The 26,887-nt window shown below is 44.8% G+C and overlaps 1 protein-coding gene across 4 annotated transcripts in view; it reads left to right on the top strand.

The window, feature by feature from the left end:
- Positions 1 to 26,887, top strand: part of SRGAP3 (SLIT-ROBO Rho GTPase activating protein 3) — a 252,101-nt gene that overhangs the window by 166,528 nt on the left and 58,686 nt on the right. For all 4 annotated transcript variants that reach the window (XR_014019852.1, XM_081276010.1, XM_081276009.1 and 1 more), the window contains exons 4-9: positions 1,311 to 1,373; positions 14,854 to 15,039; positions 18,202 to 18,330; positions 19,785 to 20,006; positions 22,450 to 22,551; positions 24,806 to 25,003. Coding sequence is in view for 3 of the 4 variants with exons in the window: in XM_081276010.1 (XP_081132136.1) it covers positions 1,311 to 1,373; positions 14,854 to 15,039; positions 18,202 to 18,330; positions 19,785 to 20,006; positions 22,450 to 22,551; positions 24,806 to 25,003 (900 nt within the window). In the remaining variant the exon portion in view is untranslated. The remainder of the gene's footprint in view (positions 1 to 1,310; positions 1,374 to 14,853; positions 15,040 to 18,201; positions 18,331 to 19,784; positions 20,007 to 22,449; positions 22,552 to 24,805; positions 25,004 to 26,887) is intronic.

Here is a 26,887-nt window from a genome sequence, read left to right as displayed (position 1 = left end):
AACTTTCCAAGTCTCCATGGTTACTTGGTAACACAATGGATGTAAGAACCTACATCTCCTATCTTGTGCCTAGGTGGATTTTCTGTTAACCTACATGGCTGCTGTCCCCTTGTTGGCGTGGACATATCAGCAGTGTGGACCTGCTGTTATGTCAGAATCCAGGCAATGAATGATAGGGCAAGAATCAGTGACTCAGGGAACTTGCATGCAAGAGGGTGCACTGAAATTTAACTTTAAGTAATTCTTGGCATTCTAGACCCAGAAGCTGAGAGACAGGGCTGTAGGGCAAGAAGAAGATTTAATTCATGTTGGAAAAAACAAACCAAGATTTAATTCATGTTGAACCAGGCCCTGAAAGCCTGGACATCCATATCCAAATGGGTGCTAAGTGCTGGCTCCTGGCCAAGACAGTCCTTCTGCAAGCAGAAAGTCACTGACTTGCTGGGCATTTCCTGGATGCAGGGAGAGTTTCCATTACTCTCACAAGGAAATGTGGTGCTAGCTCATTGTTACTCAAACTGAGACCTATGGAACCCTATGCTTGAGAGCTGTTCAATGAACAATGAGCAAGGAAAACATTCTCTGGTCATTCTAGCTTAGGACACAGAATTCAAGAATGATTCCTTGAGGCTTTCCAGAATCTTTAACATGCTCACATTGCTATGAGCCACTAGGGTAAGGAAGTGATGTGTAGAATTCCCTGACTATATGACTAGGGAATTCCTTTTGCAAGCAGTTTAATTTGTTTTACACATAAGTTTGAGGAATTCAGATCTAGATCAATGAGGTTCATTGATTTTTGCATTCCTTTCTACCTCATCCCAAATATTCCTGCCCTTTCTGTTTTGAAAAGAAATTGCTGAACACAACCAGAAAATGTCTCCCCTGACATTTAAAAAAAAAATTAAAAGGGCCAGGATGTGGCTCAATGGTTAATGCCCCCGGTTTCAATCCCCAGGAACCTCCTCCCTGCCAAAAAATTAAGCCTGGCACAGTGGTGTATGCCTGTAGTCCCAGCTACTCAAGGATTGTAAGGCCATCCTGGGTAATGTAATGAGACCCTGTTTCAAAATAAAAAATAAAAGGATAAAAAAGGGCTGGGGACACACCTGCTCAATGGTACACCATAATCAGTAGCACACATACAAAAATTTAATTGATGCATAACATTTGTACATATTTATGGGGAACAATATGATAATTCCTTTTGTGTATATGATGTGTAATAATGAAATCAGGGTAATTCGCATTTCCATCTTCTCAAATATTCATCATTTCTGAATGTTGACATTTGTTCTTTCATATTTCAGAGTAAGGAGATTGGCCTGCAGATGCATGAGGAGCTCCTGAAGGTGACCAATGAGCTCTACACAGTAAGTTCTGCCCAGGCTCACTGCTGTTGGGGATTGGGTAGCTTGTTTTCAGTACCCAGAGTTGGAGGGAGGCAAAACAGAGGTCTGGGATGACTCTGGGCATTTTTGCTGTATCTTGTGCTGCAGTCACAGTGGACATCATGTCAGGCTATAATGATTCACAACCCCAGCTTCTGATTCTTTGTATCTGCGGTAGGGCCCAGGCATGTTAGTTGTTAAAATTCACATGAGATTCAAATGACCTTCCAGATATTGGATGTTATATTATGAAAGCAAAGGACACAGAGCTGAGTTTGGGTAGCCTGGGTGTGAAGGCACTGAGAACAGAGATGTGGACTCTAGAGCCACTGGGGCTATTCCTTACTCTGGGACTTGAAGCAGGCATGCAGTTCAGGTCTTTGCATCCTCACCTGCACGATGGAGCCCCATTCTGAGGATGATGTGAGGTGTTGGGCATGTTGGCCTGTCTTGCTGTTTCCAGGGGATAATTTTACAAGATCATTTTGGCCCAAGGCTAGCCTTATTACGTGCTAGGAGTCAAAATCCAGCTGCACTTGAGAAGGGTGTTAGAATCAAAGATGGCAAGTGAGTTGGGAGCACAGACATCCTGAGTTATGGTGCAGGTGCTCACAGGCTGTGTTTTGAGCAGGCTTTGACTTCCTTGGAGAGGAATGTGGGGAGCCCCATGCATAGTCTTGGGGAGCAGGTTAAATACCAGGCCTCTCACCTTCCTATAGCACTCAGAGTAGAACTATTGTTGTAAATACATAGAGGTTCCTTATAAAGCTTTTCATTAAAAGTCTATGTGAGTGGGAAGAGGATTCTGCATCTAAAATGACATTTGAAAATTCCCAAGATGAGGAAAAAGAACTGTGTGCTGTTTGAAGCCCCTTCTCTTTGGTACTGCTTCTGTATTGACATCCTATACAGCCAGCAGGTGGCAGACTCCTCAGGGACTCTGCACCTTTGTCCAGGTCCTGGACCTCAGGTGGAAGACCTGGATCTTGGGCAAGGAATTTGCTTTTCTGGGCCTCAGCTTCCCAATCAGAAAAATGGGTGTAAGTATTCCTAAGTAAATGTTGAAGCTTGTAATTCTATGAATCCAAGTTAAGGAGTAAAAGTTGAGTCCTGGACAGTTTTCAGTTGGATCATTCTTAGGGTAAAGGGACTGCTTTACAATGTGAAGTATTTTGCATCAGCTGGTCATTGAGGGGCAGAGTAGCCCACTGACTTAAAGCACAGACTCTGAAGCCAAAATCTGGGTTCAAAGCCAGTTGTAAAAAAGAAATAATAGTAAATCTGTCCCTTAGTATCAATAGGGATTTGGATCCAGGACCTCCTGTGGATTCCAAAATCTGCATATGCTCAAGTCCCTTAGGTTAAAGGGCACAGTATTATGCATTCTCCTTTGCACTTCAAACCATCCCTAAGTTACTTATAATACCTAACTCAATGTAAGTGTATGTAAGTGTTTGTTATATTGTATTGCTTTGGGACAAGAAAAGAAGTATTTACATGCTCAGCACAGATGCAGTTTTTTCCCAGATACATTCAACCTGCAGTTGGCTGAATGCTTTGATGTAGAACTAGCAGATGGGTGGGGGAGCTGACTGTACTTACTCACTGCATGTTCTTTTGAGAAATGAAAGGAGGTTGTGTTTGTAAAGTGTGTTTAGAACATAAGGAAGCAGTGAATCAGGGGTTAGTAATGTTACTATCACCGTCATCATCATCTCACCCTTGATGAGTTCGGGTGGCTTACCTTCCCCCATAGCATTCCACTACTTGAGCTCCACATCCCAGGGCCCCGGGACCACGGGGGTCCCTGTCCTTCCCTCCACCCTCCAGCTGCACTCCTCTCTTTGGCACTTTTCATTGCCCCAGATACCTCCACTCTCTGCTTCTTATCACTGCACTTCTTGTCTATAATTGTCTTTTTTGCTCCTTGGCTTGTTTTTGTCAGACTCATTTTTCAAACTCAGATTAAACCCCAACACTTTCTGCAAGGCACCACCATTGGGCTTTGAGTTCTATGGCGGTTTTCCAAAGATCTCTTGGTGTCAACATCTCTCCTGTGTTGGAATGCTTGGAGTCAGGTCTTCACTGGATGTGTATCGCTGCACTAAAGGCCCACATTGAATAGCTGTGTGGCCTTGGGCTCATCCTTCACCTCCCAGTTTCACCCATGAAAAATGGGGCTGGTCATCGTTCTGCAGCTTGTAGATTGGGCAGTTTCAGACTGTTGTCAGAGATCAAGAGGATGGTGGTATCTCTCTGTGACCCTCATGGTGCTGGTGCCTAATGGGCCCTGAATCTAGCAGATGCTGTGTGCACAGCTGCCTGTGGGCAGGAGATGGGGCAGTGGTTCCCCCGCTGTTTGAGGCCCTCAGGGTGCCAGCAGTACCCCTCAAGATCCTTTATTCTTGACTGCACACTGAGTCTTCAGTACATTTGGCCCTCCATATCTGCAGGGTCCATGGATTCAACCAACTGAGGATAGAAATTTTTTTTCCATTGCATCAATTCTGAACAGATTCTTTTTTTGTCTCCATTCCCTAAACAATACAGCACAGTAGAACCACTGCTTACGTAGCATAGCACTGTATTAGGTGGTGTAAAAAATCAGTACACTGGAGGATGTGTGTAGGTTTTTGCAAATACTAGGCCATTTTACGTAGGGGACCTGAGCGAGTGTGGATTTTGATGTGGGAGGTGCCTGGATGACCCTAGTCAAAAGCATTAAATTCAAGCATTTGGGGCTGCCTGCTCTGGACCCATTGCCACCATAGGGCATCATGGGGGATCGGGAACATTTCAGAGTTGTTCTTTCTCTCAGGTTCTTGCCCATCCTTGGTGCTCCCTGGGTGCTGACTAAGCAGAGGAAGAGGAATGGATTGTGAATAAATGAGAGGAATTGATTTTGCCTACAAGGAGTGGAGAATCTGGGCAGAGAGAAGGAGTAAAACATGTGAACTGTTGATATAACCCAAGATGGAGCCTAGTACTTGTAGACACGTGGGCTTGCATGGGAGACACCGAGCAGGAACAGTGTGGAGAACAAGGGGTGAAACTTGTTCTCCACAGTGTGCCCAGAGCCCTTCATAGTGCTGACCTCCTTGAAGCCTTCAGTGCTTGTTTCTGGAGTGAAGACATGAGAGGATGTGAGCAGACGTGTGAGAGATTGATTGAGAGAAGGAGTGGGGAAGAGAGGAAAAGAAGGACAGGATTCAGAAAACTGATGGCCCCAGGTGGGCCACAGTAATAAGAGATGAACTTGAGCTTGGTGCCTTTGGAAGCATAGGAATTAACATATTATGTCCCATCTTGCCATTTATGGAACACCTAAAAAACTTAAATTGAGCAACATGGTAACTTTGAAATAAATATTCATTTTTTAAAAAATATTTATTTCTTAGTTGTAGTTGCACAATACCTTTATTTTATTTATTTTTATGTGGTGCTGAGGATCTAACCCAGGCCCTTGCACGTGCTAGGCAAATGCTTTACTGCTAAGCCACAACCCCAGCCCCTCAATATTCATTATTTTAGAGTTCCATTCTTCTGAGAAAACTCATAGGTAAATGGTTAGTGAAGATACTAACATTGTCAATGACATTATCATTATTATTAATAATAAATTATATAATAAATGGGCTCTATGTTATGATATCCAAATCTATTTTAATGCAGCTGTGTCACTTTTATTGAAATAATTTTAGAATTGAAAACTTGAGACTTAATGGGTTAAAGAAACAGAGGGGAAGAAAGGAAGAGAACAGGAATTCCAGTAGAGGCTCTCAGTGGAGCTGATTACACACAGATGTGCTTTTGACTTCCTATTGCACTGCTTACCAGCCTGGCCAAGTGGGTTAAACCTTTCTTGTCAAAACAGGGATGACAATGACAACTGGCTCTTTAGTGAGTGCGTAGAATAGATTTCACATTGTATTAAGTACTTGTTGTGTATTACTGAATGAGCACTCACATTTTGCAGGTAAAGAAACGAGGACACAGAGAAGTAAATGACTTATTAAAGGCCTTTGTAGCAGTCATCAATTGCTGCATAACAACCACCTCAAAATTTAGGGGCTTAAAATAGCTGCCATTTTGTTTGTTCATAATTCTGTGGGTTTGTAATTTGGGCTGAGGTAATTTCTGGCCAATTAAAAAAAAAAAAAAGAAGCCAAAGTGAGCAGATCTCATAGGCAAGCACTTTTCAAGGTTCTGCTCAGGCCACATTTGTCAAATCCCTTTGCCAAAGCACATCACATCAAGCCTGGGGGGCAAGGATACAAAGGGAGCTCCTCCCTCCGAGGCAGTCACTGCACAGTCACAGGGAGAAGGGCTGTATCTGCAGCAATGCCTGGAACTATTGGTTCCCCTTTGTGAACTGTCCACCATGGCCACCCAGTTGTTGTGTGTTCCCCTGCTGCCCCTTCATCATGCTTAATTGCTAAGGGCTTCTAGTTACCGTTTTGGTTCCACAAGTCTTTTTAGAGCCCTTTATTTCCCAGCCCAGCTTCATGACCATAGTAACAGGAATTGATGACGTAGAGAAAGGATGATCCAGTAAACCCCATTCTTTTCTTTTTTAAATGTTCTATAAAGGAGGAGGAGGTCTGTGAGGGGAACTTCTGGGCATAATGGTGATGGAGATATGTGCTGATGGCCATCTATCTCCTTCCTGAGGAGAGGCTCAGGGACCAGGAAGGATGCAGAGGAGACTGCAGGCCTGGGTATCTTGTTCCCTTATTCCTTCTTACATTCACTCAGCAAGCCTTCCTTCTGCCCAGGCCTCGTCACTCCTCACTGAAGCATGCTTGCACAGGTGTGTGTGCACATATACACTCACGGGCACATTAACACATATGCAGACACACTAGCACAAGCATGTGTGTAGGTACATACTCACATTTAAGCATTATACACTAGCACACATGCACACATCAGCACAATGTATGCACGTTACATGTTGCATACGCACACACACACTCCTTAACCACATTTTTACCTGAAGTCCCATCAGTCTGACACATTATAGCTTTGATCATATGTTGGCTTGAGAGGAAAAAAGGGCAGGCAATGAGACTGTGGGCCAGCAGCAGAACCAAGACAAAACAACAGACAACTAAAAAGCTTCACTCTGTTGTCATTGTTCAGCTAAAAATATGCTTAGGTTGTCAATATGTTTCTAGATTATGAAATGCATCTGTTGTGTTATAACCAACCGGCACCCCAGCACCCCCATTGCACCCCCTCCTTTGTACTTGGTCACTCTACTCCAGGCTAGGACAGAACTGCTCTACTCCAGCCTGGGACAGATCTGCTGGGTCGCTCTACTCCCAGCACAGAGCTGCAGGAGGAGTCACTGTGATTTTGGTCAGGGAAGAGTGGGAAGGGCCCTATGAGTGTCCATACCTAGCAGCAGCTGGTGACAGGTAGACAGTGATTGGAGTAATGAGTGGGCTCTGCCTTTTACAGAGCCAAGGCTTGATTTGATTGTGCACTGGGTTGGGGTATGAAATCCACTTGGACCTCCAGACAAATCTGTGCAAAGGCGTCTCCACCTGATGTCTGCCCTCAGGCATAGGGCAGCTGGAGATAGCCTCAGAATGAGAGGTCGGGAACTGGGATTCTTTTCACAGATCCTTCCCAGGCTGTCTGGATATCTTTCTAGAATGACCTTCAGGCAAATCCCCATGGTTTTGACATAGCATTGGAACCCTCTATCACTTACTTAATATTTTTCTTTTAATTGCCCACACTCTCTCCCCATCCTAATTAATTAGTGAAAAACCAGCAGTGTGTATTGGAAAGAACACAGGTTTTAGTGGCAGATGGGCCTGGATTCAAGGCCCTGTCAGGCAAAGCCTCAGAATCCAGCCCTTCCCTAGAATATGGGGGTATTTCCAACTCATCTATCTAGATTAGACTGAGGAGAGTACATGTTACAGAGGTTGGCCTAGTGCCTAGCCAACATTAGGGGTTATCACTGTGTCTTTTATGAAAGAGTGAAGCATACATATCATTCCTGCAAAGTTCTGAATCTTTCCTCTTTCCACAACCTCCTTTTGCCACTGGCCCAACTGAGTCCCAAGTATGTTCTGCCCTAGAAGGTGCCATAACTTCCTGCTTGACTTCCCAGCCTCCAAGCCTGCTGTGTTCTGCATGTTCCAGACTTGAGCTAGAGGACTTTCCTGTAAAAATAGTCTCCTTTTTAAAATTTAGAATTAGATCATACATGCCTTGAGAAAAAATAGCAACAAGAAAAACCCTAGCAGTAATTAAACAGTTCAAAAAGATGTCCTGCAAGAAGTTCATCTTCCAGGCCTGATTCTTACCTTCATATGCCTTCAGTTACTAAGTTACTTGTGTCAGTTAGCAGTATATTTTAGAAGTATTTTATCCATCCATCAGCAAGCATGTCTGGGCATCCCTCATGTGCCTATCTCACCTCTCACATGTGGTGCTCATCTTGAACTGGGAACTGGTTTAATGTTTTGTGTGCTCATTCATTTCATTCTCACCATAAGACTTTTTCAGGAGATGGTATTATTACATTCCGTTTTAGTGATGATAAATCTGAGGCATAGAGAGGCCAGGTAGCACACATGGGGTCATCCAGCTGGGGAGCAGCGGAGCCTGAGCCAGTCTGTGTGCGTAAGTACTTGCCTGAGCTACTTAAATAAATACATTAAATTATATAAACATTTGTCAACCACAGTTCTCCCTCAGTATTCACAGAGGAGGATTGTTTCCAGAATTCCCTGCAGATACCAAAATCTGGAGATGTTCAGTTTCCTTGCATAAAGAGGCATATCTGCATAGAGCCTATGCACATCCTTCTCTATACTTTAATCTCTAGATTACTTACAATATCTATGCAATGTAAACGCCATGCCAGTAGTTGTTATGCTGCATTGTTTGGGAAATAATAAAAAAAAAAAATCTGTACATGTTCATTAGAGACACAATTTTTCTCCTAAAGTTCTCTACCAACAAATTAGTTAAATTTGTGGAACCTGCAGATACTGAGGGCCAAACACATGTCCATATATTTCTTTGGGGAGAAAATAATATCTCACATGAGCAAATGAAAGAATGTGGTATAAGTAGGAGGATGCAGTGAAACTCGAGTAGCATTGCCCAGTCTCACCCATGCCTGAGGCATAGCTGTAAAGCAGCATTAAACAGGCAGGGTGCAGTGGCACATGCCTGTAATCCCAGCAGCTCAGGAGGCTGAGGCAGGAGGATTGCAAGTTCAAAGCTAGCTCCAGTTGCTTAGCAAGGCCCTAAGCAACTTAGTGAGACCCTGTCTCTAAATAAATATATATATAAAAAGGGCTGGGGATGTGGCTCAGTGGTTGAGTGCCCCTGGGTTCAATCCCAGTACCAAAAAAAAAAAAAAAGAGGCATTAAACACATGTCAGTACTGCCCTGAGTCTTTCCTCCTGAGGCACCAGAAGGATCCCAGGAACATTGAAAGGGGGTTAATAATATATTGGTGATGTTGAAATAATCTTGCTTACACAAATAATTCCCTTCTCACATGCTGGGAAACCCTGACCTAGCACAAGTTAGTTGGGCTCTGGTCCTTGATTTCCTCCACCCATGGGATGAAGGCATGGAGCTAGAGGAAGTCTAAGGCTCCTTTCAAGCCTCTGTCTTCATGTTGTTCCATCATAGTTTCATCATGGAATAGAATTGATCCTCAGAAGACCTGAGAGATGAGGTCCCCTCTAGGTAACTCCTCACCTCTTTCAACTCTCCGGAGAAGACACTCATTCACTCACAGTATATTTATTGGTTGCCAGCTGTGTCTAGATAATGAGACACTGTCATAGTGTCTTAGTGGGGATTGTCATAGTCTGAAGGGCCAGGGAAGGTAGTGTGGGTGATGCACTTTCTTGGGCATCACAGAGGCAATAGAGGAGAGATGGCATTTGGGGAGCCATAGGGGAAACACAGAAGACATCAAAGAAGGGGCAGCCAGAGTATGGGACTTGAGGCTCTTGCTCAGCCAGTTGATACTGTCTACCAGCCACTGCACTAAGCTTGACCAGCTTGTACTAGGCCTGATATAGGTAGTGTGTAGTGGCTAGGAGAGAAGGAAGTCTGTCTTTAGGATTCATTCAGTGGTTAGGGTCAGAAAATTCAGCAAACTGACTGTTTTCATCAATGTGATGCTGCAGTAACCAAATACCTGAGAATGTGTGATTTATAAAGATCAGAGATTTATTTGGCTTATGGTTCTGGAGTCTGTGAAGTTCAAGAGCATGGGCCCAGAACCAGGTGAGGGCTTTGTGCTGTATCATCCCATGGAGGAAAGCAGGAGGGCAAGAGAGGTCCAGATCAAGATGGCAGAGAGGACTGAACTTGCTTCTGTAACAAATCCTCCAGCACTGTTACAATGGGGAGTAATTTTCCAACACTTGAACTTCAGCAGAAACATTCAAACCATAGCACTAGCTGTGTAAAAATGGCAGTCTATGGGATCACCTGAGCAGCAGCAGCAATAGCCGCCTCCAGAGGCTCACACAGTTATTTCCTTGTGTGTCTCACCAATGGCATGTGCACTCTATGAGGGTAGAGAACCACTGTCCTCCATATTGTAGCAATGAGAACACACTTGGAACAGTCCTGGCACACAGCTCTTCTTCCCGCTCCAATCAGTATACTCAATAGTTCCAAGGCAATAGAACCCACCTCCCCACTTTGTCCTTTTCTTTTTTTGCCTCCCTCCCTTCTTTCTTCCCTTGTTCCTTCCCTCTCTTCCTTGCTCCCTCTCTTCCTTCCTTTCATGGCCCCAGCCTTTAACTCCTTTGGGTTTTGTTTTCCTCTTTGTGGGCTTCATGATCTGGCAGGCTTCTCCCATTTGGTGACAAAGGTGGTCCCAGCACTGTAAGCTCACTTCCTCCCAGCCAGGGTACCTCTCATTGACTTGTCTGAGCTCATGAGTCCCAACATTCTGGCCAGATGAGCCTAATGTTCACCAATTGGCCCGGACTGGGTCTCACACCCACCCCAGGATTGAAGGGTAATGTCAGTTTCTCATGAGCCATGTGGCTGAGACTAGTAGAGGGGAATTGGGGCGGGGTTCTCAAAGAAAATTAGGAAGCTCTTCCTGAAGAAGAAAGACTGGATGATCCTGGACAGAGAAAAAACACAGATGTTCACTGAGACGGGTAGCTGTGGGAGGAAAAGGCAGTGGCTCCATTGGGTAGTGCACAAACACCTTCTTCTCTTCTATCTATAAGCTGTTCCTCGGACTTAATGTCTCCTGCTTTCCCAGGCTTACTGCCCACCCTATTCCCTTGGTCTGGGACACTGCATCCATACCAGGTCCTTTCCCTGAATGTAACAGCTGCTCTTCCTTCAAGGTTCAGTTTAGATGTCACTTCCTCCAGTCAGCCTTTCCATGATATCCTGTACTCCATGCACTGTAGCACTTGTCACACCTTGTGACAATTGCTTGTATGATTATCTGTGTCCCCTCTACTTTGTGTATTCTCTGAGGGCAGAGACTTCATATATCTTATATATTGCAGTGTTTCCTGGTATAGTACCTAGTATTGTGCCTGGTATGTAATCAACTATTGGGTAAATATTTAATGGTTGAAAGTATAGTTGACTTTTACCCCTGAATATATTCACTAGATCAAAGGCAGTAGAACTGTACCTTCCCTCCCTGTATTCCCCTTTCCCTTCTATCCACCCATCCATACATTGATTACTCACCATGTAGTCACTTATCCGCCCACCTGTCTATCCGTCCATCCATGCATGCACCCATCTACCTATCTATTCATCCATCCAACCATCTGTATCCATCTCACCATTGATTTATTTAATCCCAAGCTTTCATTCCTTCATTCAATTATATATTAATACTTATTGGCTACTCATCTCTGCTTTAGTTTAGGGAATATCATCATGAACATGAGGTCCCGGCCCTCCAGACTTGGTATTTTAGTTGGGACAAGAGGGGCTGAAGGAGGAATTCAGTGCTTGCCTGCAACTAGCATGCCCTGGGCCCTGGGTTTGATTCCCAGCACTGTAAAAAAAAAAAAAAAAAAAAAAGAAGAAGAAGAAGAAGAAGAAAAAAAAAGAGGTAAAATTAGAATAGAATTCAGTCAATACATTGTATAAACCTTACAAGTGAGTAAATTAAAGCAGACATAAAGTTCTACAGGGAACATTGGCCATGTAGAGTGTAGGTGATCAGACTGAAACTTTGGGATGTCTTCGCATGCCTTGTCCTGGGGGTTCTCCTATACCCAGATGCTGGAGGTGAAAAGCTTATTGTGCTGGGGCTAGCCGAGCCCCTGGGGCAGGAGAGGCACACATGACTAAGTCATTGAAAATCTGTTCTCTATCAACTGACCCTTATCCTGTCCCCAACATGTCTCTTTATTGATGCTGTCAACTTTTGGATTCTGTTTGCTTTCTTTTCATTTAAATTAGAGTTCTGAAGGACTGTACATCTGGGAAGATGCCAAAGGTAGTGTGGTTACCAGAAATGGCCATCCCTATGGGTCAAAAGATGTGGCCTGCTGGTCTCAGCTCTGCCTGATGAGTGACTTTGGAGCACACACTTGGTATTTCTGAGCCCTTGGCTTCCTTCAGTAAGGGATTAATGCAACAAGATTTCTGGAGAGCCTTTGGGCTCTTATATTCTGAGAATCCATAAAACTGAACTGAGTCCAAGAATAGTGGTCTCTGCTTACATGTCCTTATGACATCCTTCCCTAGAACTGTTCAAGTGGAACCTCCCCAGAAGAGCCTGCAGGGCTGGGAAAGGCCCTCCCTAAGCAACAAGGGAACAAGTGCCTCTTCACAAACCTCTGGTTTCAGTGCCTCGGCCTTAGCTGAACATCCACATCCACCTCTGGCTCTTCCAAGCTCTGCACCCAGCTGCCACCAGCCAGTCACTTTCGTAGTTTGCAGAGCTCTTTTCTATCTACCCCTGTCTGAGCTTCACCAGGAAGGCACAGAAAGGAAAAGCCCATCCACGTCACCCAGCACAGAGGGATGCAGTTGAGACTCAAAACCAGGTCTTCTGAATCCCTGTGAGCTAGAGGACCCATCCATTTCTATTTCCTGGTTGAGGAAAGGTTCCAGAAAGGCACAACAGGTCTGTGCCTATCAGGTCTTGGCTGTGGGGTCGGCCACCTTGGCTTTGCAACATGTTGGCTTTGTGACCTCAAGAAGCTCACCTGAGCTATTTGAAGCCATGGTTTCCTCATCTGTAAGGCAGGGATCCCAGGGTCCTATTTCATAGGGGTTTTGTGGGAAATAAATTGAGAAGTATATGTGAAGTGCTTAGAACAAGTACTGACATGTAGCAGTAAGTGCTCAACAAACAGCTACTGCTCTTGTTGTTATCATGCTGCCCCAGGGATTGTGGTAAGAACAGCTTGAATTGCTTCTCCAATAGAAGGAGATAATAGAAAGATGTTTTTAGACTTTGAAGTAATAGATAAGTTTAAATATGGCTTAAAACATCCTGGATTGGCAATATCAAGCAGACTCTTCTAGGCTATTGAGCTAAGGACTTTCCACACTGAACTGTTGTTCCAGGTACAGTCAGTCCTTCACATTCATGGGTTCTGTATCCATGGATTCAGCCAACAACAGATCAAAAATCTTCAGGAAAAAATTGCATCTAAGCTGATCACGTACAGACCTTTTTCTTATCATTATCCCCAAAAAAATACAGTACAACAGATATTTATATAGCATTTACATTGCATGAGGTAAGTAATCTAGAGATGATTTAAAGTACTTGGAAGGACATGCTTATATTTTATGCAAATACTCTGCTGTTTTATATAAGGGACTGAGTATTTGCAGACTTTGCTATCTGTGGGGGGTCCCGGAACCAATCCTCCATGAATACCAAGGGACATCTGTAATTCAATAAAGAAAATAAATAGCTAGAGGATTCTGGTATAAATAAGCTCATCTCAGAGAGGCCTCCAGGTAGACTCTAGTGGCAGCTGTCTGACACATCACTCTGGGCAACTGAGTTCACTGTTTCCCGTGGGATCAGGAATCCGTGAGATCACAGGGAGGTTGGCCCCAGAGTTCTCAGGCTGTGTTCACCAAGCAGGGGATTTCTGAAATGCATTTAGGAGTCTATCCTGGGAAGTTTGGCTTGTTGGAAAGTGGGATGAATACTCTGTGGATCAAGAAGAATAAAAGAAAACAAGGCAAAGGGAGAAAGAGAAAATGAAGCACAGGAAATATGGGAGGGGAAGGCATCCAGCTGGGATGCCTCTAAGTGATTGGATGGGTACAAGCATGGATGATTGGGCAGGAAGAGCTAGATACAAATAGAAATGCTCTGTCTCTCTGAGAGCTACTCAACACAGATGATAGATTGTTGGTGAGATAATCAGACTCAGAAGCTGAAATAGAAAAAGTGGATGAGGCAGGAAGCATTGAACTCAGGAAGGGTGGGTCCAGAAATGAACAGCAGCAGCAATGTGATGAGGAAGTGAAGAAATCAGGGGTGTCTGTGATTGTGGAGGGGCAGAGGAGGGCATCCAGGAAGGGGAATAGGCTATACAGGTGTTCCCAATTCTTAGGGGTGTTTTTTTTACTTGAAAGATGGTACAGATAACTTTCCTATGAGCCTGCAGTCCTTCCTTTTGTCCACTAGAGGTCGAGAGCACATTGATACTACAAGCTTCTGGCCCACCCAATTGTTTGAAAATGAGCCCTTGAAACAACTGGTGGTTCAACGTGGAAATCAGCAGAAGGGGGTTTTAGGACCTTTATTACAACTGCAAGTGAACCAAAATGAGTAGAATGCATACAACAACGCATTCCATCAAGTTCTTGAAGAAAAGTTGGCTGTATTTTTTTAGGCATTTATTGTTTTATAAGTTTTTTAGGGGCTGGGGGTGGTAAGACATTCAGGATTAAGGAAGGAGAGAGAAACATAGTAGAGAATGATTTTTTTCCACATTATGTAAGGTTCTCCAGAGTTTGTAACATTTTTCTGAAGTCAATTGAAAGTTCAATGTTCTTAAACCGTCAGCTCAAATCAGGGATGGTGGTGATGATGGTGCTGGTGATGATGCAGAGGTCACAGCTGGTGGGGCTGGAAAGGATGACTGAGGAAAGGTCAGGCTTGCCCTATCACTTCTGAGAACCCGAAAGGCTCGGGGGCTGTGGTTACCTTTTGCAGTTTTCTCTTTCCGCGCCTGGTCTGACCCAGTAGGAGTGTGATGATGTTGACAATGGTGATAACAGTAATAGTGATGGTCACAAAGCAGCTGCTATTGATGACAATCAGAATCATTTCCAGTCCTTAGAAAGTTTGTGCAAAAGTAAAGAATTGCAAACACTCGGTGTGTCATGGGAAGAAGTGGGCACAGATGTGGTGCAGAACTTGAGGTGGGGCTGGGAGCAGGAGGGGGGACCATGTTGGGCCGTGACAGACTGCTGGTGTTTCCAATTTGTGCATCCCCAGGTCATGAAAACCTACCACATGTACCATGCGGAGAGCATTAGTGCAGAAAGCAAGCTAAAGGAAGCTGAGAAGCAGGAGGAGAAGCAGTTTAACAAGTCAGGAGATCTCAGCATGAACCTCCTTCGGCACGAGGACCGGCCCCAGCGTCGCAGCTCTGTGAAGAAGATTGAGAAGATGAAGGAGAAGGTGAGTGGGGCCTCAGGCTGGGAGAGACGGGGGTCAGGACATGACAGGTAGAGCTGTGTGCTCAGCTAAGAGCTGACAGCCTTGGCTCTGCCTTGTTCCTCTGCACCCTGGGGTGTGAAAGCAGAAGGGTGCTGTAGCACCTGCTCTCTTGGAGGTCAGTGTTGTGGAGGAGGCAGGCTGGCCAGGCCTCTGCCAGCTCTTTTAAAGCCCAGATGGTGCCATAGTCAACAGGCAGCAGAGATGCTGAGCTGACTAGAGAGATGAACTGGGGTGATGGGATTCATGTTCAGCAAGCACATACCCAGGATGGGAATCAGCAGGCATTAGTGGAAGGCATGCTTGGTCCAGAGGCCAGCTGTTGGCTAGGACCAGATAGCAGAGTTGAGTGGGTCTCAGTGTGTCCCAATAAGAAAGAGCAGCACTGGCTACTAGGCAGCACCTGGGACCCTGGTGAAGGGCCTTTTGTGAAATTGCCATTGCCAAGCCAAAGCCCAGAGTTTTAGGATCACCATACATCAGCTCTGAAATAGTCTTTAGCTGAGTTTTGCAAACGCCACATTTATAGCACCTCTGAACCTCAGTGTTCAGACCTGACAGGGATGGCCCAAAGCTTTGTCTCTCATGTCAGCTCTCATCCATTGCTCATGGCTGCCCAGAGCACTATGTGGGGGGTTGCAAAGCCCTCTCCAAGCTTTGTTAGAAGTGGTGCTGTGATCATTCGGTGACATCAAACATAGCCAGGGAAGTTCGAAGGCAGTATACACGCTGTTCTTCTCATTCTAAACTAAGTGACTTCTAAGGTTTCTTTCTTCTGGAAAGATTATGATATTCTTGCTGAATTCGCCACATTCTTTCATTCTATGCTACCATGAAATCTTCACAGAGCTCTATCTGCCACACATTGCACCAGATGTTTATCTGGGCTTCTGAGTCTAATTCTATGAGTATAGAGTCCCTTAACTCTAAAAATTGTAGGCAATTGAGCGGGAACAAAACACAACTGGACTTGGATAAGCTATATATAGGTGGTCAATAAGTACATAAACAGATGTTCAGCATCAGTAATCATTAAGGAAATGCAAATCAAAATCAATGGAATACTGCTTCATAGCCACTTGAATGGATAGAATGAAAAAGCAGGCAATGAGAAGTATTGGTGAGGATGTGGAGACTGGGATCTTTACATGTTGCTGGAGGGAATGTAACATGGTATATCACTTTGGAAAACAACCTTGAAGCTCCTAAAAATGTAAAACAGAGACCAAATAACCATGTGATTCAAATGTTCCACACTTAGGTGTCTACCCAAGAGAATTTAAAACATTTTATGCAGCTGGGTGTATGATGCACACATGTAATCCCAGCAACTCAGGAGGCTATGGCAGTAGCATTATAAGTTCATCGGCAGCCTCAGCAACTTAGTGAGACCCTATCTCAAAATAAAAACAATAAGCCGGGCATGGTGGCATATACCTATAATCCCAGTGGCTCAGGAGGCTGAGGCAGGAGGATTGCAAGTTCAAGGCCAGCCTCAACAATTTAGTGAGACTCTGTCTCAAAATAAAAATAATAAAAAAGAGCTGAGGATGTGGCTCAGAGGTAAAGTGCTTCTAGGTGCAATCCCTAGTACCAAAATAAACAACAACAACAAAAAACATGTCCTTGTAAAAATATATTCATGACTGTTCATAGATGCATTATTCATGATAGCCTCAAATTGGAAACAACTCAAATGTTCATAAATGGATGAGTAAAATGTGCTCTGTCCATAAAATGGAATGTTATTCAGCCATAAAAGGGATGTAAGCACTGACATATGCCCAACATAGGTGAACCTAGAAAACATGCTAAGTGAAAACATGCTAACAGTCATGAAAACCACATATTGTACAATTTAATTTGTATGAAATGTCCAGAGAGATAGAAAGTCAACTGTTGGTTTTCAGGGGCTGAGGAAGAGGAGAAAGAGGAGTGGCTGCTAATATGTGCAGTTTCTTTTTAGGGGATAAACATGTTCTAAAATTTAGGTGGTAGTGATGGTTATACAATTCCATGAATGTAGTAAAAATAAATTAAAATAACCAGTCATGAATTATAGGACTATATCATAGAGGGAAATGTACAGGTATAGACAGAGGATTAACTGGGGTTTTGGAGACTCTTTTCTAGTTCAGAGCGTATGCTGAGTAGTCAGTTGGCTCTTGGACAAGTGGCTTCTCCCATTCTCATTTCCTCACCTATAAAATAAAAGAGTTCAACTAGATGCCTTTATGATCATCTACAAGTATAAAAGTTCATGAATCCACAAAGGGCTAAAAATGGTCTCAGATTCATAGTGGGCCACAGGAAGTTGGTCAGGAATATCAAAGCTTTCCCTGAGGGTCAGGAACATGGCCAACACAGGATATAAATGTCAGGAGGAGTGTGCTGGGTGTTCTCAGACTAAGAGGACCTCAGAGAAGAGTCAGGGAAGGTCTCTGGAAAAAAAATCAAAAGACTGGCTGGGCGTGGTAGTGCACACTGTAATCCCAGTGGCTTTGGAGGCTTAGGCAGGAGAATTGTAAGTTCAAGGTCAGTCTTGGCAATTTAGTGAGGCCCTTAGCAACTTACAGACCCTGTCTCAAATTAGAAATAAAAGGGCTTGGAATGGCTCTGTGGTAGAGTGTCCCTGGGTTCAATCCCCACTATCAAAAAAAAAAAAAAAAAAAAAAAAAAGACTGCCAATGGGGCTTCTCTACTAAAAAGCTACAAATCGAATCAGAATAAGGAAGGTTTGAGAATGTGTAGGTGAGAGAGGAAAACCCTGTTTCTTTCAGGAGACTTGTTGTTTTACCCTACCCTGGGACTCATCAGTCTGAAAGGGGCAAGTATATCTTTCCACCCTACTTGCTCCTTGCTCTTCCCTGCCAGGTGGCCCAGAACAGAAGCAGCTCCCCGGAAGCAGTCACAAGCAGCTTGGGAAGCCACTGGAGGGTGCTGAGTAGGGGTCTTATTTATAACCCACCCTGATACCACCCAAAGGCAGCTAGGTGTCACTTAGTGTTACTGGCTGCTTGTGTCATGTGAAGTGATCTCGATGCAGGGTCTGAACCTTATTCCCTGGCATGGAGATAGCCTATAGATGTGGACTTGGCCCTGACATCTACTCTTTTCTTCTTCCAGAGGCAGGCAAAGTATTCTGAGAACAAGCTGAAATGCACAAAGGCCCGGAACGACTACCTGCTGAACCTGGCAGCCACCAACGCAGCTATAAGCAAATACTACATCCATGATGTCTCTGATCTGATTGATGTGAGCATCCTGGGGAGCATGGAACTGATGGGGCCACACCAAGGCTGGTTCATCTCATCAGCTGAAGGAGGGACTTGGTCCTTAGCTGAGGCTGATGTGCAGGGTGGCCAGGTCTTTGAGTGCTGCTTAGAGGGGGAGGGCACTGGGTATGGCCTGGGCTGTGTGTGACACCCCAGGATTTCTACTTCATGGATGAGGCGAGCCTCTGATGACCCTCCAAGCATGGCTTGGGCAGTCATGAGTGCATTCAACCCCCGCTTCCCAGGCATGCTGCTATGCCCACATCCTTTGCTGGGTGTGGGGTTGGGGGGTAGACATTCACAGTTGGTGCCCTTGGGAATCTCAGTGTAGTAAAGAAGATGTTAATATATTCCGTGCCCCTAAGTTCAATCAACCAGGCACACGTGGAAGGAGATAGTGAATAAGACAGTGGCGTAGATTAGCTCCTGGGGATGTTATTGTGGGAGACATCAGACAGCTTAAGCAGATGCAGAGGGCACACAGATCTGCAATGCCAGTTGGAGGACCACAGGCTTGAGGAAGGACACTGTGAGCAGCAGCATCAGGAGGGCTTCTGGGGCATCTGTGTTGGAGCCCAGACTGTTCCTTTCCTCTCCACCTTCCTGTACAGGTGGGCTCTGGAGATGCCCAGTAAAGGCTCAGTACTGATCACAGAATCCTTTTCCTGTGGCCTTGGTGTCCTGTGAGGAAGTCAGTGGGTCTTTGCTTTTCCTTTGGCTGCAAAGAGGACCCATTATTACCATCCTAAGGGAAGGGGGACACTCGGCTTTCTAAATGGCTTAAGACCAGACCTTCCCTCTTTTCTGCCTTTCAACTTTCCTTTTGGCTCTTTCGCCTTTTTTTTTTTTTTTTTAGTTGTTCATGGAACTTTATTTATTTATATGTGGTGCTGAGAATCAAACCCAGTGCCTCACACATGCTGGGCAAGCACATTACCACTGGGCCACAACCCCAGCCCCATCTTTCGCCTTTTTCATTCATTCATTTACCAAATATTTATTCAGCACCTCCTGTGGTCTAGGATGTGAGGTGCTGCAGTAGGCCAAAGCCAGCGGGTCTTCCTACACAGGTCACGTTAATAAGTAGTTGCAGGGGTCACAGTAAGAGATGCAGGGAAACCTGGGCCCCTGCAGTGGGGACACTGACACAAACTCCTAAGTGTGGAGGACATCAGGAAGGCTTTCTGGAGGAAGCTGAATCTGGAGGGAAGAGTATTTCAGGCAGAGGAGACACATGCATGAAAACCTAGAGATGAGAAGGAATGCGGTGAATTTGGGGAGCTGAGAAAAGCGCTGCTATGGTACAAATATCAACCCCCAACATCCTCTTCGAGCTTTGGAGTGGTTTGTGTGCAAAGTGCTGTGGAATGGGAGGTGATTGTAAGTCACCGTCCCAGCTGTCATCTGCACCCTCTGTCCTTGCCTCTTCCCAAGTGCTGTGATTTGGGCTTTCATGCCAGCCTGGCCCGCACCTTCCGGACCTACCTCTCAGCTGAGTACAACTTGGAGACCTCACGCCACGAGGGGCTGGATGTGATCGAGAATGCCGTGGACAGCCTGGACTCCCGGAGCGACAAGCACACCGTCATGGACATGTGCAACCAGGTCTTCTGCCCTCCGCTCAAGTTTGAGTTCCAGCCCCACATGGGGGATGAGGTAGGTTTCCCCAGGAGGCCAGGCCTGAGGCTGTGTCAGGTTCGTTTTCTGTTGCAAAATACATGAGACCATGAAATTTAGAAAGAACAAAGATTTATTTAGCTCCTGGTTCTGGAGGCTGGGAAGTCCAAGAATGTGGCGAATGGCACCTGCTCAACATCTGGTGAGGCCCTTCTTGCTGCATAATAACATGGCCCAGGACACCATGTGGTGAGACAGAGCAAACACACTAGCCCATGTCCATCTCCTCCTCTTTTTAAAAAACCACTAATGCCATACTGGTCCCCACCTTCATGACCTCATCTAACCCTAGTTACCTCTCAAAGGCCCCACTAAGAAATACCATAAAAAATGATTTTGCTTTAGTATGAATGAATTTTGGGGGGACTCACTGAAACTATAGGTTGCTTCTATTCTCTCCCATCCTTCTGGAACCTTGGTAGGAGGAGAAAAGCCCTGGTTGCGTATGCACAATGTGTATCTCAGAGCCTGGGGTCAAGTTCTTGGTTCATGAGCTTTTTTAAAAGAGGAATTTATCACTGATAACCTTCATCTAGCTGGCTCAAGTCCCTACCTGCAGAATTACAGGACTTAGCTTACCTCAGAATTCCTCCCAGGTATATCTAGAAGACCCCATGGGATTCCTGGTGTGTATAGAAACGGTCTTCTTGTTCCTCCCTCCAATGCCCTTGGATCATGAACTGCGGACCTCATCACAGCCTCCTATAGCTGCCTTGGCCAGGGTGCTGCCCTCCTGATCTTGTGAACCCTGGTACACTAGACAGCTGAGTTCTCTTCAGTGCTTATGCTATTCATATTCTTTTTTTTAAAATTGGTTTTGGGGCTTCAATTAAGGGGCATTTACCCACTGAGCCTCATCCCCAGCCCTTTTTTGTATTTTATTTAGAGACAGGGTCTTGCTAAGTTGCTGAGTCTTGCTTTGAAATCTCCATCCTCCTGCCTCAGCCTCCTGAGCTGCTGGGATTATAGGCGTGCGCCACTGCACCTGGCCTTCAGATTCTTGTTACAGTCTGAAATGAAGAAAAGAAAAAAAGAAGGAGCGGAAAGGAACTTGTCACTGTCCCTTGCAACATTACTAGGACCCAGGTTACACAAATCCCTGACGCAAATAGCTCCCTGAGTTTTTCTGTGTCATTCCCTCCTTTGGGAATTGGAATTGGGATGGAGACCCAGACCAATGTGGTATGAGAATCAGCCAGTCTCTGAATTCAGGTGGGAGTTCAGCTGGGCCATCCGAGAGCACTTAGGGAGGGACAAGGAGGCAGATGGAAAATGGCATTTGCTGTGCCCTGTAGAAGGCTCCACCCACTCCCTTCATTTGCAAAGTAGAGGCCCTCTGTGTGCTGTTGCTGTTCCTGATGCACCTGTCTGCTCTCATGTCTGGCCCCACACCTTGACCTGAAAATCCTGGTCTCATTGTTAGCACTGTGAAGTTCAGGTTGCATAGTTACTAATAAATAACTAACTTTGTCAACAGACTTTGTCAACAATCCCTTATGATCTTAGCTGCATCCTAGAAGGGGTGAGATACTAAAGCAAACTAGGTAGCCCAGCCCACAGATAGTAATAGAGCCCCAGATGGGAAGGTACAGGGAGAATGGTGGAGTTGTCCTTCAATATTCATAGGGGACTGGTTCTAGGACCCCCTGTGGAAACCAAAATGTGAGGATGCTCATGTCCCTGTATAAAATGGTATAAAATGGCCTAGTATATGCACAGAACCTATGCATTCTCCTGTCTACTCAAGTCATCTCTGGATGACTTACAACACCCAGTACAATGTAAGTGTTATGTCAATAGTTGTTACGCTGCATTGTTTAGGGAACAGTGATAAGAAAGAAATGTCATTACAGAGGCCATTTTTTTCCCATGTATGTTTTCTGTTCTTGGTTGGTTGAATATGTGGAAGTCAACCCTGTGGATACAGAGGAGACCAGCTGCATCTCTGTCAGTTCTGCCCCTCTACCCCACTCGACTGCCTGGGGAAGAAGAGCCCTGGAGTGCTCTGGCCACAGTTGTCATTTCCTGTGGGCTTTTCGAGCACTCTACCTACTGATTCATCCTTCTTTCCATTGGTTTCTCTTACAAGGTGGATTTTTTCTAGCCACAACTTCCTGCTTTGAAATTAATGAATTAGTTTCACTTAACAAGATTATGTTAAAGCTCTTTGGAAACCCACAAACATTGCACAAATGTAGAAGATTGTAGCTGAGGGCCACAATCCGGGCAATGGCAGGAGAGTAAACTTTTCCCATCTGGAGTTGCCATTGCTACATGAGCTAGGTGACCTTGGGGAGGTTGCTTGACCTTGCTGAGCCTGTCTCATAGGCTGTGGATCTGGATGTCCATGTAGCCCTTGCCCTAGCTCCATGCAGGTGAGGAGGGTAGTGCACAAGCACGGTGATGACTGTCCTTTCTGCAGGTGTGCCAGGTCAGCGCACAGCAGCCTGTGCAGACGGAGCTGCTCATGCGGTACCACCAGCTGCAGTCCAGACTGGCCACTCTCAAGATTGAAAATGAGGAGGTGAGTGAGCCCCTGCCTGGGAGAGATTTCCTCACAAAGGCTGCTGTCCTGGGGAGTCCACTCTTGCCATGGAACGCATCCCAAATGATGTCTCTTCTATAAGATGGAGAATCATACAACCTTGAAACCATATACTCCAAGAATCTGTAATGGCCTGGGAATCTGTAATCACAAAACAGATTAATAAATGAATGAGTTTGGAAAAATACCGGATAGCATAGGCACTAGGTTAAGACACTCATAGGGCTCAGAGGTATTAAGTGAAAGAGAAGCAGAGGAAGGAAGACTCTGTTCAGGGTTCTCACTCGTAGGGTAAGCTGGAGTCTGTAGGTAAAGAGATGTGTGTTCACAGGTGTAGAAAAGAGATCAGAGGGAAACATTCCAAATGTAACAGTGGTTGTGTCTCTATTGTTGGATTTGGGGTGGTTTCTGTTGACTTCTTTCTGCTTTTTTCTATTTTCTGCAATGAGTTCCTATTTTTGACATCAGAAATCATAGTAGGTATTTGAAATTACACAATGAAATAAACAACCCAGGGCACTCAAGCTGCAGCATGGCTTTAGAGCCAGTCTTACCCCACCTGGCGTACCACCCACAAAGCCTGGTGGAATGGCTTCACTACTGGATGGGTGCAGGTGGAAATCCTAGCTGAGCTGCATTCACCTTGATGTGGACTGAAGAGACCAAACTGGAAACACCCTGTCCCATCATGGACACCTCCTTCTAAGCAGGACATCAGCTAACCAGAGGCCCCCAGATAAAGGACAGATTATAGGAAGTGTCACCCAAGGTTGTGGGCAGGTTTATCCTTGAGAAGTGAAGTCATTTTGGGAGGTGAGAAGACAGTCTCTGTCTCAGATCTCAGGGGGATTATCCTGGGCAGAGAGGGCAGTTTTGCCTTACATCTCTACAAAGGACAGAGTGAGGACAAATGTGAGACAGATTGTAGCTCAGGACGATGACAAATCAAAGCGGTCCTGGGGGAGGGAGGTTATATGGAGACAAACTGTGCATTGGGTTTTTAAGCCTAGCAAGAGACAGGAGATGAGCAGAGTATTTTCTTTCTTTGTTTATGCCCTCCATCTTTCCCCAAAGGACTTTAAGTTGTTTACGTGGAGCATTATGTGGATAACAATGTTAATGGAATTTAAATTGGAAATCAGGGTCACAGAGAATAGATTGAAGCAAATATTCTTCTCTGTGGACTGTAAATGGGCATGACCATCCTTGAATTTAAACCTGACCTTCCTGTCATTCTGTGGTCAAATTAAGACTTTGTTTATTCATTCATTTATTCATTCAACAAGCATTGAAATACTTATCGAGCGCATACTATTTGCTAAACATTGTTCTGGACAAATATAACATAGTACCTCCTCTCATAGAATTTTCTAGTGAGGGTCACAGATAAAATTAAAACACAAAACAGATTAATAAATGAATGAGTTTGGAAAAATACCAGATAGCATAGGCACTAGGTTAAGACACTCATAGGGCCTGATGTCATTAGAAGGTGACATTTCAGCTGAGCCTGCGTGACAAGAGAGCTTGAGTGGTGATAATTTTACAACAAATGTTGATGCAGTTTTTCCCATGACTATTTTTGGAGTGACCTTCCATCAAAGCACATAGCGTGTGCCATTTAGACTCCATGCAGCAAAAGGGTGTTGTGAGGTTGGGGTTCTTATGCCCGGATTTTGTACCCTTTGTGGTTTCACTCGACTCTGGGAGAGAGATGAAGTCCTAACTAACAGTCAGAGCCTCAGCCACTGTTGTTGTCTCGGGGTCTCCCTTCCCTCAGTTTCACCTTTGGTAGGGATCAGCTAGCAGATGGCTGGAGCATAGCTACCCACCATTTTCCAGACGTCATCCCATCCCTCCTCTGAGCAAAGAGAAGGAGCACCTCCAGTGCTGTCCCTATTTGACTGATCACCTTCCACTGCAGAAGCTGGTTGGGGGCAGCATAACCAGGCAAAGAGGAACATACCTAGAAATCTGTGTCCCTTGTGCATCATAGCATCCCCCCAGGTTCCCTGGCGGAAGCCATACCATGAAATTACTTTAGATGGGGCACCCTGGCTTATTCTCCCAGCCAGCTGTGCAGTCTTGAACCAATGACTCGTTTCCCTTGCTTTGCACCTCAGTGCACCTTGGTCCATCCAGTCTCCTAGAGGCTTTATGTGAATAAATTTGAGAAAACACTTTAAATTGTGAGAAAGAATAAAGGTCTTTTGTGGGTATGCTTTTTCCCCAGGTTAGAAAAACCTTGGATGCCACCATGCAGACTTTACAGGACATGCTGACGGTGGAGGACTTTGACGTCTCTGACGCCTTCCAACACAGCCGATCCACAGAGTCGGTGAAGTCGGCCGCGTCAGAGACCTACATGAGCAAGATCAACATTGCCAAGAGGAGGGCCAACCAACAGGAGACAGAGATGTTTTATTTTACAGTAGGTGGCATCCTGGACCCAGAACTAATCGTCTGCTGTCCCTGTCTGTGATGTTTGGGAGTGGCCTGATGGAGTAAGGACCGGCAAAACCACCCTGGTCAATCAGACCTAAGAATCTTCCAACATACTTTAACATTAAGTTGCCTGGCTGAATTTACTGTAATGCAGAAAGTGAATTATCAGTGGGTAATATTGACATTGATCTTGGGTGATGGTCATTGAAACTTTTCTGCTTTAGAAAAAAAGATCAAAGAGAAAGTTCTGTTCAGCTGGGTTAAGAAAAAAATGAATAAAGGAGTCAGGCATAAGTCCTAAACAACTACCCTAAAATTATGCAAATGTTTTATTGTGTTGAATTGTCTTAAATTTGGGTGTAGGTTTTAGAAATAATGTCCTCAGCAATCCAAGCATATTTCTCATGGAGTTGCTAGCCTCCCACATGAAATCCTTACTTTTCATTTTGGCGGGGGGCAGGGAAGAACAAGGCAAAGGGGAAAGGGGGCTTATAGTTGAACCTGAGTTTATTGAGTATGGAATATTGGAATTGTAAGGGAACTTTCTTCCATTTGAGCCATTTCCAGGCCAGAAGGTCATCAAACTCTGCTTGAATGCCCCCAGGATAAAAAGTTCCCTTCTTCCACAAACAGCCCTTCTGTTTGGGTTCTGGCTGGCTGGCTTTGGGTATATGTCTTCTGTTATCTCACTTTCTAAAATATACACACTAGGGTTTCTGGCTGTTGATCTAGATTCTGTTCTCTGGTGTGACCCAGAGGGAGGCTAATTCTTCAGTCTTTCCATGACTGCAGAGAGCTGAGTTTTCATTTCTGCAGGCCACATTCACTAATTCTTTCAGTTCTGTCTTAAAAGCTTTTGTTTTGAGCAGGCTGAGTATCCCAGTGACTTCCTGAACTCCTTCTCTTTGTCAGCGCCTCTTCTGCAGCGAGATAGCCTTGGTCTGATCAGCACAGAATAGAACACATTTTTACTTTCTCCACACAAGGAGCTATACTCCCATTCTCATGTCCTAGGATCATATTCATTGTTTGTTTATTTTTATTTTAAAGCTAAGTTAATATCAGCTTAATCTCTGTTCTGTGTGTGTGTGGCCATGAGCCAGGCCTTCCTCCTTTCGAAGGCTCTGTAGGAGATGTCTTGGGTAGTTCTCATGTCGGTCACCACTTAGGTGTCCTCTTGATGAATTCATTTCATGGTTCCAGATTGTCAACATCCTTATGTAGGAGTTCAACATACACACTGTCTTGTCATGTGTGAACATGGCTTCCACACCTTAAGGTTCATCAATAAAAATAATGAAATGGGTGTGTCAGGGCCAATGCCTAAGACAGACAACTATGCAGGGAGGTTGATACTGATTGGATTGTGCTCACTTAGCCCATCACAAACCCACCCAGTTCTTGCATCTGACTTCATCTTGGCCTTATCAAATTCTTTGTTGAAAACCAGTAGTTGCACATACTACATTTCTTCCACCAACATTCTCTGACCTTATCAAGAAAGAAAACAAAGCTGATCTTTGTGAATCACCCCAACCCAATTCCTGGCAGTCGCATTTCCACTGTATTCGTAAAGACAATTATGGGCTACAAAGATGAGTGAGGAGTGTGACATGTACGAATAATAACTCACTTTGACAGTAGAAGCAAATAAATCTACCCAGCAGAAGCAGAGAAGGAGGTCCAGACTGCTTGAAGTTGAAAGAATTCTGTAGTGTCTTTTACTAAGTGTCAGAATATGCTGTCTACTTTTCTTAATAATCAATTCATCCACCTGGATGGCTGGTCCATTCTCTCACAACCCTTGTTGCTATTTTTAACATTATTTTAGACTTTTGCAATGTTGCTTTTAATGCAAACATCAATACAA

The sequence above is a fragment of the Spermophilus citellus genome, assembly GCF_964194105.1.
Source record: "Spermophilus citellus genome assembly, chromosome: 19".
NCBI lineage: Eukaryota > Metazoa > Chordata > Mammalia > Rodentia > Sciuridae > Spermophilus > Spermophilus citellus.
This window is presented reverse-complemented; position numbering and strand designations above follow the sequence as displayed.